The sequence below is a fragment of the Siphateles boraxobius genome, unplaced genomic scaffold, assembly GCF_051911475.1.
Source record: "Siphateles boraxobius isolate OS27281-9 unplaced genomic scaffold, OSU_SipBor_1 99, whole genome shotgun sequence".
Taxonomy (NCBI): domain Eukaryota; kingdom Metazoa; phylum Chordata; class Actinopteri; order Cypriniformes; family Leuciscidae; genus Siphateles; species Siphateles boraxobius.
The window spans coordinates 478,237-492,179 of NW_027509229.1; the positions used below are offsets into that span (position 1 = coordinate 478,237).

The following is a 13,943-nucleotide window of genomic DNA, read 5'->3' on the forward strand; positions in this document are numbered from 1 at the left end:
CACTCATTAAGAGAATAGAGATAAAACACACACATCACTCATTAAGAGAATAGAGATAAAACACACCCATCACTCATTAAGAGAATAGAGATAAAACACACCCATCACTCATTAAGAGAATAGAGATAAAACACACACATCGCTCATTAAGAGAATAGAGATAAAACACACACATCGCTCATTAAGAGAATAGAGATAATACACACCCACACTCATTAAGAGAATAGAGATAAAACACACACATCGCTCATTAAGAGAATAGAGATAAAACACACATCACTCATTAAGAGAATAGAGATAAAACACACCCACACTCATTAAGAGAATAGAGATAAAACACACACATCACTCATTAAGAGAATAGAGATAAAACACACACATCACTCATTAAGAGAATAGAGATAAAACACACATCACTCATTAAGAGAATAGAGATAAAACACACACACCGCTCATTAAGAGAATAGAGATAAAACACACACATCACTCATTAAGAGAATAGAGATAAAACACACATCACTCATTATGAGAATAGAGATAAAACACACCCATCACTCATTAAGAGAATAGAGATAAAACACACACATCGCTCATTAAGAGAATAGAGTTAAAAGACACACATCACTCATTAAGAGAATAGAGATAAAACAAACACATCACTCATTAAGAGAATAGAGATAAAACACACACATCACTCATTAAGAGAATAGAGATAAAAAACACACATCACTCATTAAGAGAATAGAGATAAAACACACACATCACTCATTAAGAGAATAGAGATAAAACACACACATCGCTCATTAAGAGAATAGAGATAAAAAACACACATCACTCATTAAGAGAATAGAGATAAAACACACACATCACTCATTAAGAGAATAGAGATAAAACACACACATCGCTCATTAAGAGAATAGAGATAAAACACACACATCGCTCATTAAGAGAATAGAGATAAAACACACACATCACTCATTAAGAGAATAGAGATAAAAAACACACATCACTCATTAAGAGAATAGAGATAAAACACACACATCACTCATTAAGAGAATAGAGATAAAACACACACATCACTCATTAAGAGAATAGATATAAAACACACACATCGCTCATTAAGAGAATAGAGATAAAACACACACATCACTCATTAAGAGAAGAGATAAAACACACACATCACTCATTAAGAGGATAGAGATAAAACACACATAACTCATTAAGAGAATAGAGATAAAACACACACATCACTCATTAAGAGAATAGAGATAAAACACACACATCACTCATTAAGAGAATAGAGATAAAACACACACATCACTCATTAAGAGAATAGATATAAAACACACACATCGCTCATTAAGAGAATAGAGATAAAACACACACATCACTCATTAAGAGAAGAGATAAAACACACACATCACTCATTAAGAGAATAGAGATAAAACACACACATCACTCATTAAGAGAATAGAGATAAAACACACACATCGCTCATTAAGAGAATAGGAATAAAACACACACATCACTCATTAAGAGAATAGAGATAAAACACACACATCGCTCATTAAGAGAATAGAGAAAACACACACATCACTCATTAAGAGGATAGAGATAAAACACACACATCACTCATTAAGAGAATAGAGATAAAACACACACATCACTCATTAAGAGAATAGAGATAAAACACACACATCACTCATTACGAGAATAGAGATAAAACACACACATCGCTCATTAAGAGAATAGAGATAAAACACACACATCGCTCATTAAGAGAATAGAGATAAAACACACACATCACTCTTTAAGAGAATAGAGATAAAACACACACATCACTCATTAAGAGAATAGAGATAAAACACACACATCACTCATTAAGAGAATAGAGATAAAACACACACATCACTCATTAAGAGAATAGAGATAAAACACACACATCACTCATTAAGAGAATAGAGATAAAACACACACATCACTCATTAAGAGAATAGAGATAAAAACACACATCACTCATTAAGAGAATAGAGATAAAACACACACATCACTCATTAAGAGAATAGAGATAAAACACACACATCACTCATTAAGAGAATAGAGATAAAAAACACACATCACTCATTAAGAGAATAGAGATAAAACACACACATCACTCATTAAGAGAATAGAGATAAAACACACACATCACTCATTAAGAGAATAGAGATAAAACACACACATCACTCATTAAGAGGATAGAGATAAAAACACACATCACTCATTAAGAGAATAGAGATAAAACACACACATCACTCATTAAGAGAATAGAGATAAAACACACACATCACTCATTAAGAGAATAGAGATAAAACACACACATCGCTCATTAAGAGAATAGAGATAAAACACACACATCACTCATTAAGAGAAGAGATAAAACACACACATCACTCATTAAGAGGATAGAGATAAAACACACATAACTCATTAAGAGAATAGAGATAAAACACACACATCACTCATTAAGAGAATAGAGATAAAACACACACATCACTCATTAAGAGAATAGAGATAAAACACACACATCACTCATTCAGAGAATAGAGATAAAACACACACATCACTCATTAAGAGAATAGATATAAAACACACACATCGCTCATTAAGAGAATAGAGATAAAACACACACATCACTCATTAAGAGAAGAGATAAAACACACACATCACTCATTAAGAGAATAGAGATAAAACACACACATCACTCATTAAGAGAATAGAGATAAAACACACACATCGCTCATTAAGAGAATAGGGATAAAACACACACATCACTCATTAAGAGAATAGAGATAAAACACACACATCGCTCATTAAGAGAATGGAGTTAAAACACACACATCACTCATTAAGAGGATAGAGATAAAACACACATCACTCATTAAGAGAATAGAGATAAAACACACACATCACTCATTAAGAGAATAGAGATAAAACACACACATCACTCATTAAGAGAATAGAGATAAAACACACACATCACTCATTAAGAGAATAGAGATAAAACACACACATCACTCATTACGAGAATAGAGATAAAACACACACATCACTCATTAAGAGAATAGAGATAAAACACACACATCGCTCATTAAGAGAATAGAGATAAAACACACACATCACTCTTTAAGAGAATAGAGATAAAACACACACATCACTCATTAAGAGAATAGAGATAAAACACACACATCACTCATTAAGAGAATAGAGATAAAACACACACATCACTCATTAAGAGAATAGAGATAAAACACACACATCACTCATTAAGAGAATAGAGATAAAACACACACATCACTCATTAAGAGGATAGAGATAAAAACACACATCACTCATTAAGAGAATAGAGATAAAAACACACATCACTCATTAAGAGAATAGATATAAAACACACACATCGCTCATTAAGAGAATAGGGATAAAACACACATCACTCATTAAGAGAATAGAGATAAAACACACACATCACTCATTAAGAGAATAGAGATAAAACACACACATCACTCATTAAGAGGATAGAGATAAAACACACACATCACTCATTAAGAGAATAGAGATAAAACACACACATCACTCATTAAGAGAATAGAGATAAAAACACACATCACTCATTAAGAGAATAGAGATAAAACACACACATCACTCATTAAGAGAATAGAGATAAAACACACACATCACTCATTAAGAGAATAGAGATAAAAACACACATCACTCATTAAGAGAATAGAGATAAAACACACACATCACTCATTAAGAGAATAGAGATAAAACACACACATCACTCATTAAGAGTATAGAGATAAAACACACATCCCTCATTAAGAGAATAGAGATAAAACACACACATCACTCATTAAGAGAATAGAGATAAAACACACACATCACTCATTAAGAGAATAGAGATAAAACACACTTTTAGATCATGCACCGGGAGCACCTACCGTTTTTCCCGTTGTTAAACTAGCAGGAGTGGGTTCGGACACACTAACTGCACTTGCGCCCTGCGCTTCACACGTGCTTAGATCGTTTAAATAGGGCCCATAGTGTTTATGACGTCGAGTTATTTTTTTTTTTCAGTAACGAAGCAAGAAGCTGTAATTATGAATGAATCATTGACTCACGATTCGTTCACCAACACTATAGAGCAAAAATAGTGACAATACTGTGTTTAAAATGATCATCACTTAATATTACCCTTTCATTCGTTGAACTGTTGTATAAAATCAATGTCACATTTGCAATCATGTGGATATTCAGAAAACATAATATATAAACTCGTATAATATATGACCAACGTTAAAATCAAGAAATCACACAAGACAGTTTTTGTATCGAATAGAGTTTGAATCTTAAATCGATCTCTATGCATATCTGTTTATGCTAGCATTCTTCATGCTAGTAAGTGCTAAATCCTCACTCTGCACTTTTACACAGGTATACTGTAGAGAACGGCAGTAATGTAGTGAGATTCGCTGGCTTGTGTGAATAACAGGTTTGACCGTGAAAGATGAGGTCATCGAGTGATGTCGGTGGTGATGGGGTGGCGCAGTGGATAATACACATGCCTTTGGTGTGAGAGACCCGGGTTCGAATCCACTGTGAGACCCCAATGTGTCCCTGAGCAAGACACTTAACCCCTAGTTGCTCCAGAGGCGTGCGACCTCTGACATATAGCAATTGTAAGTCGCTTTTGATAAAAGCGTCAGCTAAATGAATAAATGTAAATGTAAAATGTCATGTATGTGCTGCATTTTACCTGCTAGAAACACATGCTCAGTTTTAATGTTATTTAAGGTGGAGCAGAATTAAATGAATGGCAAGACTCTTGTACCGTTTGTCACCTCTGCTCTAAAGACACAGACACTGGTGATCAGATAAAAGCCTGTTTGTCTTCTCAGTTCTGCTTGCACACACACACACACATTAACTCGAGTGTCTCTCTCTCTCAGGGTCCAGGCGGAGCGGGAGGGCCTAAAGGAGATATGGTAAGATTGCAGACTGTATGAGGGAAACGACTGTATGATGGAAAGCTGTGAACCGCATGCATGTTTCCTCTACTGGTGTGTGCTGGTGTGTTTTAGGGAGTTGCTGGAAGTGATGGTTTACCAGGGGAGAACGGAGAGCCCGTACGTAACTCTTTCACATCAATAGTCTTCTGTTCCTTTCCACTCAAGGTCCATGTTTCTGACTCTTTCCTCTTCTTTCAGGGCCCCTACGGCCCCGTCGGCCAGAAAGGAGAGGTGAGCGCTCATTTATCAGTAGAAAATCTTTCTGATCCTCTTTTCATTCATTTGCCTTTTTAATTTATAATTATTTACATATTTGCCTGTTTATTTTTTTACTTTAAATCCAGAATATAATGATTTCTAATCTTTTTTATTTCATTGTCATTTATATATTTTTTGCTGTATTTTCTTTGACAATACATGCATTAACATTGTTTCCACATTCATCAGCTACGGTAAATGTTGCTATGAATAAAAGAAAAGAGTGACAGTTGAGAAGTTTTTCCTCTTTAACGCTGTCTAACTGTAGACTATTATTCCAGTGCAGTGTGTGTGTGTGTGTGAGCGCTCGTTACAGTACTCATGTTCAGAATGAGTAAAAGCACATGTAAACACTAAATAAACAGTGTAGAGCTTCATGGGCTCTCATAAGGACTGTTGATAACAGAAGGCCGTGTCACACACACCAGTCTTCCTGAGCTGCGGGACGCTTCTGAGTCCTGCATGCGGGCAGGTACCCCAATATTTGATGTAATGGGTGTAAAATATGTACGATTTGTGGTGCTGGCCCGGAAGCAATGGCACGCCCGACTGCGGGTCTATAGCCACGGTTATGTTTTCCTAATTTAGATCCTGCTGATAGCTTGGCAACTGCTTTCAAACATGCCATGTTTGCATATTGACCCGTGAGGACTGGCAGCTACTTATTTTTAGTTGGGAATAAACCTTCTAAGCTAAAGGAAAGGACCAAATGCAAAACGTATTATGCTACTACCTGAGGACAATCATTCCTCCATGTCCCCCATGTTACAGGCTGGTAAGCGAGGTGAACTGGGAGCCAAAGGAGTTGTGGGACCCCAGGGAGAGACTGGAGGCAGAGGGGCTCCTGGGAAACCAGGACCAATGGGATTCCAGGGAGAACAGGGTTTTCCAGGGGTCTCTGGAAAGACTGGTGTTCCTGTACGTAACCGCCTCACAATATATGTTGGGTCTGTGCTATAGACCTGAAATATGTGTTGTGGTTCTGTTGCAGGGCAAACTGACCAGTGAGCAGCACATCAGGGAACTATGTGGCTCAATGATCGATGGTACAACCTTAAATTTACCACTGTATTTATGAAAAGCTTCGCGATGCGACCTGTCTTAAATTGGCTGATGTTCCCCTCAGACCAGATCGCTCAGCTCGCCGCTAACCTGAGGAGACCCCTGGCCCCTGGTGCCGTGGGCCGGCCTGGACCCGCTGGGCCTGCAGGACAGCAGGGAGAAGTGGGGTCCGTGGGCCACCCCGGAGCCCTGGGCCCGCCGGGCTATAGAGGACTGCCAGGAGACCTGGGGGACCCGGGCCCTCGAGGTGAGGCAGCATGGAGTAGCTCTCCTCCCCTGGGGTTCAGATCTCTAAAGTGCTCCTAACAACTAAACTAGATTTTGACATTTTGTAAATAATGATGCTATAGCAGTGGTCCTGGTCCTGTGGTCCCAGAGCTCTTCAGTTTGGTCAGAATCACTGTGCTATAAGGGGGTTGTGGGTGTTTTCCAGGATGGAGATATTAGGGATGGACATTTCTTAATATCATTTTATTGGAATATTTGAGCTCATAAAAAAATAATGTTTGACTATTAGATGTGAAAGACACGTTTCAATAATATAACCTTGTTCTGACTGAAAAAAACATTTAAGCTCATGCAAAAACTGCTAATTAACAAGACTGCCGCAGTGACCGTACTATAAACACTGCGTATAATGGCTTGTTGAAGCACTCTGTATGATGTCCTACGCGTGACTCGATCCACACAGGGTCTGCGTCCGCATGGTAAAGCCTGATACTGTTCTCTTACTGTTCTTGACCTGCAGATCCTTGATTTGTAATAAATAAGGTTATGACGAATGTGAAATTTAACAATTCTCGATTACAATTTCGATACCACGGCTAAAACTATTAACTAATGTAAATTAGATACCTGAAAAATAATTTTCAAGAACAGTGGCAAGAACACAAACTCCATTAGTGACAGAATGGAGAAAAAAAATTTAATTAGATATATCCCCATCGCTCTGTGGATGGAGATTGGTTTTAGAAAACCTAGTTTGTCTTGGAACTGGGATCAGTTTGAGGCATTTGCTCATCCATGTGTGTGTCAGTCTCAGAGCAAGATCATTTCGGTAGCACTGTACTATAGGGTCCCATTAGTTAACATTAGTTCATGTATGAACTAAAATTAGTAAAACATTGAGCAATTCATTTGTTACAGCATTAATGAGCTTTTGCTAACATTAGTAAATGAAAACACAACAGTTCATTGTTAGTAAATATCAGCTCAGGTCTATTAAATAATGTGAACAGATTCCACTTTTGATTTTAATAATGTATTAGTAAATCTTGAAATGATCTCTTTCCCCTTAAAGTGTATTTTCCGTCACTCCATGTTTGACTGTTATATGGTAGAGGGCTGAATCTCCTGATTAAAACATAGAAGAAGAAGCAGAAACAAGCAATAGAAGCACATGTAAAATAATCAAACATTAAACTGCATTTAATTCAATAACGTCAGGCAGTTTTGGTGTATATGTTAAGCAGTGAAGAGGAATGCACTGTGAAGCTTTAGGGGTGTTGATGGACTCGATCTGAACGAGTCAAAGGCCAAAGATTCTAATATCTGAGCTTTTTGCTAACATTTTTTTAAACTACCCACATTCAAGAGTTGATAAACAAAATGCATGAAGCTGAAATAAAATGTTTTTTTTGTTGTTTCTTTGTTTAAAAGCAGACACTGTTCTTTCTTTTGATATATTGCATGTTCAGATATTCATACAAAAAATATTCTGGGTGCCATGAAACTTTTGTGAAAATGATGAAAAATGCTGGCGTCGACTGGCAGCTTTATAAAGAAAGCACTGGTGGGACAGTGAACATTTTGTATGCATCTGATTCCTGCAGGGGACGCTGGAGAGCCAGGAGATAAGGGGCCCATAGGGAAAGCCGTTGAAGGGCCCACTGGAGACCAGGGTGAACCGGGTGAGTACGTCAAGTGTGACTCCAGCCCAACATTTGCTCTTCTCGAAGTGAACAAACACACACGTAGAGTCAAATTATTAGTTTGGTGTAGCTTGTCTTTGTAAATGCTGTTTAGGTTAAATGAGTGTAAACAATCTTAAACATTAAATTACTTTTCAAAAACACACTTAACTAAATTGTTAGCATGTAAAAATGTGCTAGTTAGTCTAGAAGTGGCAGTACAAACCGGGATCTATTCCCATGATGTATTAATGAGTGATTAACTGAACTTATAAACATCAGTTCAACACAGAGCTAAACAGACGAGAAATCGTCTCGGTTACTAACGTAACCCTCATTCCCTGAAGGAGGGAACGGGAGACGTAAGGTCAACGTGACAACGTAATCGAGATCGCCTTGAGAGACCAATCTACTTCGAGAGTATTAAAATGAGCCAATGCACATTGGCATGCGATAATTGCATCAGCTGCTCTGCTTGCAGCGCAAGCATATATGAGCAGCAGGTGCGTCGCATATTGTTTTACGCTGAGGATGAGGAGCCGAGACGTGTTCGGCCATAAAGCTATGGTCAGCAACCGTGGCAACGGGGTGTTACGTCTCCCGTTCCCTCCCTCAGGGAACGAGGGTTACATTAGTAACCGAGACGTTCCCTTTCAGTCGTCAAGTTCGACGTAACGGTGTAATTGGGATCCCATCCAGCGCCCTACTCAACACTCTCAGACCCCCAACTGGCTGGGGCGGTAGGCCTGCGTAGAGGGAATTCGAACTGCTGTTCCGTTATAACCCACATAGTGGAACTCTTGGATAACACTGGAAAAGCGTGCCTTTCCAGGGGAGAGGGACGCTGCAGAGCCACATCCTGCCCGAAGGAAGGTAATGTCGAGAATACACATATGGACTGGCCGGAAGGGACAGTGCAACATAGGGAATGTCACTGGGGTGGCTCCAGCCTGAAAAGGGGGAGGCTACACCAGACTGTGACGGCAGAGCGGACTCTGCCAAGGGAAAAAAAAACGGGCTCACCGCAGGGAGCTGATCGTGGAAGAATACTCATATGGGATCGCCACAGGGATCAGAACATATGGAACCCAGCCTAGAACAAGTTACACAAGCATACGAGTACTAGGCCTGGCGTCGGACGCTCCACAACGTCTGACTGCCGAAGGGGTGCGGAGGAACTCTACAGGGTTTGCCTGGTGGGGAACTCGACTGGAGCAAAGAAGTGCACGTATCCGCTCCATGTGGAGGGGAGTGGCGCAGCAAGCCGACACTAGAGTGGGAACTTCGGTGTTACCAGCTGGTTGAAGCGGTTGAAGCTACCACAGGAAGAAACCGGCTCAACACGTTGACTCTAAAACCTAGCGAACGTGTTAGGTGTCGCCCAGCCCACAGCTCTACAGATATCTGTTAGCGAGGCGCTGTGTGCCAGCGCCCAAGAAGAAGCGACACCCCTAGTGGAGTGGGCTCTCAACCTGGGCGGGCAAGGCACGCCTTGGGCTTCATAAGCCAAGGCGATGGCATCCACTATCCAGTGGGCCATCCTATGCTTGGAGACAGCCTTGTCCTTCTGCTGGCCTCTGTAACAGACGAAGAGCTGATCTGAGGTCCTGAGGCTTTGCGTTCTGTCCAGGTACAGGCGCGGATGTGACAGAGAAAAGCCAGGGCTTTTCTGAAGGCAGCGCTTGCAGGTTCACCACCTGGTCCCGGAAGGGAGTGGTAGGAACCTTGGGCACGTATCCAGGCCGGGGTCTCAGGATCACGTGCGAGTTAGCCGGGACGAATTCTAGGCATGATTCGTCAACCGAAAATGCATGCACGTCCCCTACCCTCTTGATGTAGGCTAAAACAACCAGGAGAACTGTTTTACAAGATAGAATTTTTAACTCAGCTGATTGAAAAGCCTCAAGGGGTGGTCTCTGAAGAGCCGAAAGGACCAGAGACAATCCCAAGAGGGTATAGAGAGCGGGCGAGGCGGATTTAGTCTCCTCGCCCCCCTCAGGAATCTGACGATCAGGTTGTGCTTTCCCAACGACTTACCTTCAACTGCATCGTGTTGTGCGGCGATAGCGGCAACATACACTTTAAGGGTGGAGGGAGACAGCCTTCGCTCCAACCCATCTTGCAGGAAGGAAAGCACAGGGGGTTCTCCTCATGAGAAGAACACCAGTCAACAAATAGGTTCCACTTCAACGCATAGAGGCGCCTGGTAGAGGGGGCTCTAGCGGAAGTGATGGTGTCAACTACCGCTGGGGGTAGGTCACCTAGAACCTCCGTGTCCTGTCAGGGACCAGACATGGAGTTTCCAGAGGTCTGGACGCGGGTGCCATAGGGTGCCCCGTCTCTGAGAGAGCAAGTCCAAGTTTCAGAGGTGCCGCTGTTCTGCGTCTGAGCGAGCTCACTCAGCTCAACACTGACTGGACACGGGCCTCAGTGAGGCGTGCTGTCATGTTGATCGAGTCCAACTCCATAACGAGAAAAGAGATCCTCTGCCCGGGGGTAAGTTTGCTCTTTTCTCAGTTGACCTTAAGCCCTAGGTGGCTGAGGTGACTGAGCACCACGTCCCTGTGTTCGTACAACTGCTCTCTCGACTGGGCGAGAGATAAGCCAGTCGTTCAGGTAGTTGAGGATACGAACAACAGGCTCGCACATGTCTGGGAGCGCTAGCCATGCTCCCAGACACCGTACAAGCGGGACCAACGGCACGACAGACGTACCCGAGGTGGGGCTGGGCGGCGGAATGATGGGACCTGACTCGGACAGCATAGCGGCCCGAAGTGGGATCTGAGTGTGCAGTGCAACACTAACCTGACTCTACCGATCAGTAGGGGATGAATGAGACGGCATAGGCGCGGCCTCAAGCACATCAGGCTACCACTGGCAAAGCAAGAGGGGGCAGAGGGTGGCAAGGCATTGCGTCGCAACCCGCCAACTTCGCTCTCTTGGGACCCAGAGATAGAGAAGATGGAAAATTTGGTACCGCTGGCTGAGACGCCAGTGGCGGAACAGATTGTTTCAACAAAAGTTCTCCGCCCGACCCTCCTCCGGGGGAGAGCAGCTGACTCTGGGTCGCCCATCTCAGGGCTACTGAAAGGCTAACTCGTGAGATGGGAACATCGATGCAAGGTTTAGCCAGGGGGCGCTTCTGGACCACTAGGGTGGACATCATCTGACCGAGGGCCAGCGCTGTGACTTTAAACACGGTCAGTCACCAGGCGCAGCTAAACCCCGACTCAGAACTATCCTCATGCATTATGACTGTTTTGGCCTTTTTGCTGCTTTTGGCCCGTTTGGCTTGCCATATTGGCACCAAAATGCTTCCATACTGCAAAAAGTTTTTCATACACATCCGGGAAGGCACGGGGGCGGGGTAAGGCGATTACGCGTCGCACTGCACAGTGTAACCCGGGAAAGCATGGCTGTCGAGTCTGAATCTGATTCGGCATGAGCATGCACACCATTATAGTGGGAGCTCAGCATCATCTTAATTTCCAGAGCGTAACAACCCTCTCTATGATGCAGCAATCGACGTCTAATCCTCCCCTGGAGCCCCAAATGAAATGCTAGGTCCATCATGAGAATGACCAGCATCCCATTCAGAAGCTGCCAGGGATGCGAGACAGTGAATGTGGCCGTCAACTCGATGGCACACAGCACGCTGATTGCTTAACTTTAATGAAAAGGGCAAGATGAACAATGTGCTGACATCTCATAAAGGAATATAACCACCCACAAACAGTCTCAACATGTTTACAATGCAATAGAGGAGTGAGGGGCCCACACGGATTGGTTACTGGGCGGGGAAGCCCTCACTATAATCCTTCGGTCACCCTGGCTATCCGCAGAAGTAGCCCTTTTCTGGTGTACCAGAAGAACTAGATCAGGGCATAGGCGAGGGGACTCCACCTCGTTTAAGGCACTTGAGTCTCGACCACACATCTAGAGCACCGAACGGCGCGCGCTGGGTTGCCGTGACAACTCGCGCTGTCAGCCGGCAGCTCGATGGCACACGGCACGCTGAAAACTTAACCTTAATAAGAAAGGCAAGACGAACAACGTGGTCATGCTCTCAGAGAGAACATAAACCACCCACGAGCACAGTTTCAGCACACTTAAGCCCAGGCATGTGAAACAGTGATCGTGGCCGTCAGATGAGGATTGGAAACGACCGCATCCAGAAACACACGGTTTGAATGACGTCTTGAAAAAGACGCAGTGTCAAACTGTGTATGTTCTTTCAGGAAAAACTGCTCTCTCTGGTGCTGAAGCACCCAGGGATTGCCGCGGCTACACAACAGGACGATAGCACGATGTGAGCACTCACATTCTCATTGAAGGCGCAACATTCTGAGCTGTGAAAACGGTTGTTTTGCTCTCTGTGAGATCGCGGCCAGCGCTGTAACACCAACACCAGCCTTGAAGAGGCTGAAGAGTAGATATGAAGAGCAGACTCGTTTTCTTCTTTTGAAGTTTAACACTGTCAGAAGATTGTAGAGCAAGAACATTAGAACCGCACGGCTCCGAAGCGAAAGACAATATGCGACGCACCTGCTGCTCATATATGCTCGCACTGTTATTATCACATGCCAGTGTGCATTGGCTCATTTTAATACTCTCGAAGTAGATTGGTCTCTCAAGGCGATCCCGATTACGTTGTTACGTCGAACGTGAGCGACTGAAAGGGAACTGACATTAAATTAATACTTTAATAGAATGACCAAAGTGGACTATTGAAATAGAGTATTAGTAGATATTCTTAGGGTCACTGTGTGGTGTTGTTCATCAGGTCTGCCAGGAGTGCGTGGCATTGTGAAAGACGGCCGAGACGGAGCGCCTGGAGACCCGGGAGAGCCAGGAGAGGCAGGGAGAGCCGGCAGACCGGGACACCAGGGGGCGCCTGGGATCTGTGACACCTCAGCGTGTCAGGGAGCTGCGCCTCACGGGAAGACCTCCAACCCCAAGAGCCATTAACACCCGGAGGAGGGAGGAGGAACAGAACTGCAGGCGGAGCGTCTCGGAGCAAACGCTGAGAGAGAGAGAGAGAGAGAGAGAGAGAGAGAGAGAGAGAGAGACTGTGCAAGAGTCCATCAGAGTAATTCAAGAACATCCACAGGCTTGAAGAACCAACATGTGTAGATACAACAGAAAAACAAACACAATCACACCGGCAAAATAGTTGATGTAAAAAAAAAAAAAAATCCAACCCTTGTACCGACGTAGTTAAAAGTGTGTTTGTCCAGTGTAATGCTGTAATGAAGTGCAGCGGTGAGCTTCGTGAGGGGTTTACAGTACCGAAACATCCGACCGGCAACAGTAATAACTGGAGGCGTCGAGAAATGAACACGGATATGTTCCAAAGATGATTTTCTTTGCCATTTTATTCTTACATTTAGTTCTTAAACGTTTTACATTTGATGAATGCGATGCTTCAGACACACTTACTGTAAAATACGCCCTTGGCCGTCTGTGGGCTTTATCAACCATATCCACTAGATATTGGTGCTGTAACTATTAAATATGATTTTAATACTATTTATTATTTCTGAGTTACTGATGTGTGTGTACAGCGAGTTTCTACAGCATGATATTGTAAGAAAAACTGAATAAAGCCACTTTTCAGTAAATCATTTCATAGAGCTCATGTCTCTGAACCGTTCAATAATACACA

The 13,943-nt window shown here is 42.7% G+C and overlaps 1 protein-coding gene across 1 annotated transcript in view; it reads left to right on the top strand.

Annotated features, from left to right (window-relative positions):
* The window catches only part of LOC143733365 (uncharacterized), a 58,898-nt gene extending 44,996 nt beyond the window's left edge, over positions 1–13,902 (top strand). Inside the window, exons 25-32 of the mRNA XM_077225057.1 lie at positions 4,989–5,024; positions 5,121–5,165; positions 5,247–5,279; positions 6,078–6,224; positions 6,298–6,352; positions 6,433–6,615; positions 8,201–8,278; positions 13,062–13,902. Of these exons, the coding sequence (XP_077081172.1) occupies positions 4,989–5,024; positions 5,121–5,165; positions 5,247–5,279; positions 6,078–6,224; positions 6,298–6,352; positions 6,433–6,615; positions 8,201–8,278; positions 13,062–13,246 (762 nt within the window). The 3' untranslated portion in view covers positions 13,247–13,902. The remainder of the gene's footprint in view (positions 1–4,988; positions 5,025–5,120; positions 5,166–5,246; positions 5,280–6,077; positions 6,225–6,297; positions 6,353–6,432; positions 6,616–8,200; positions 8,279–13,061) is intronic.
* The last annotated feature ends 41 nt before the right edge of the window (positions 13,903–13,943 follow it).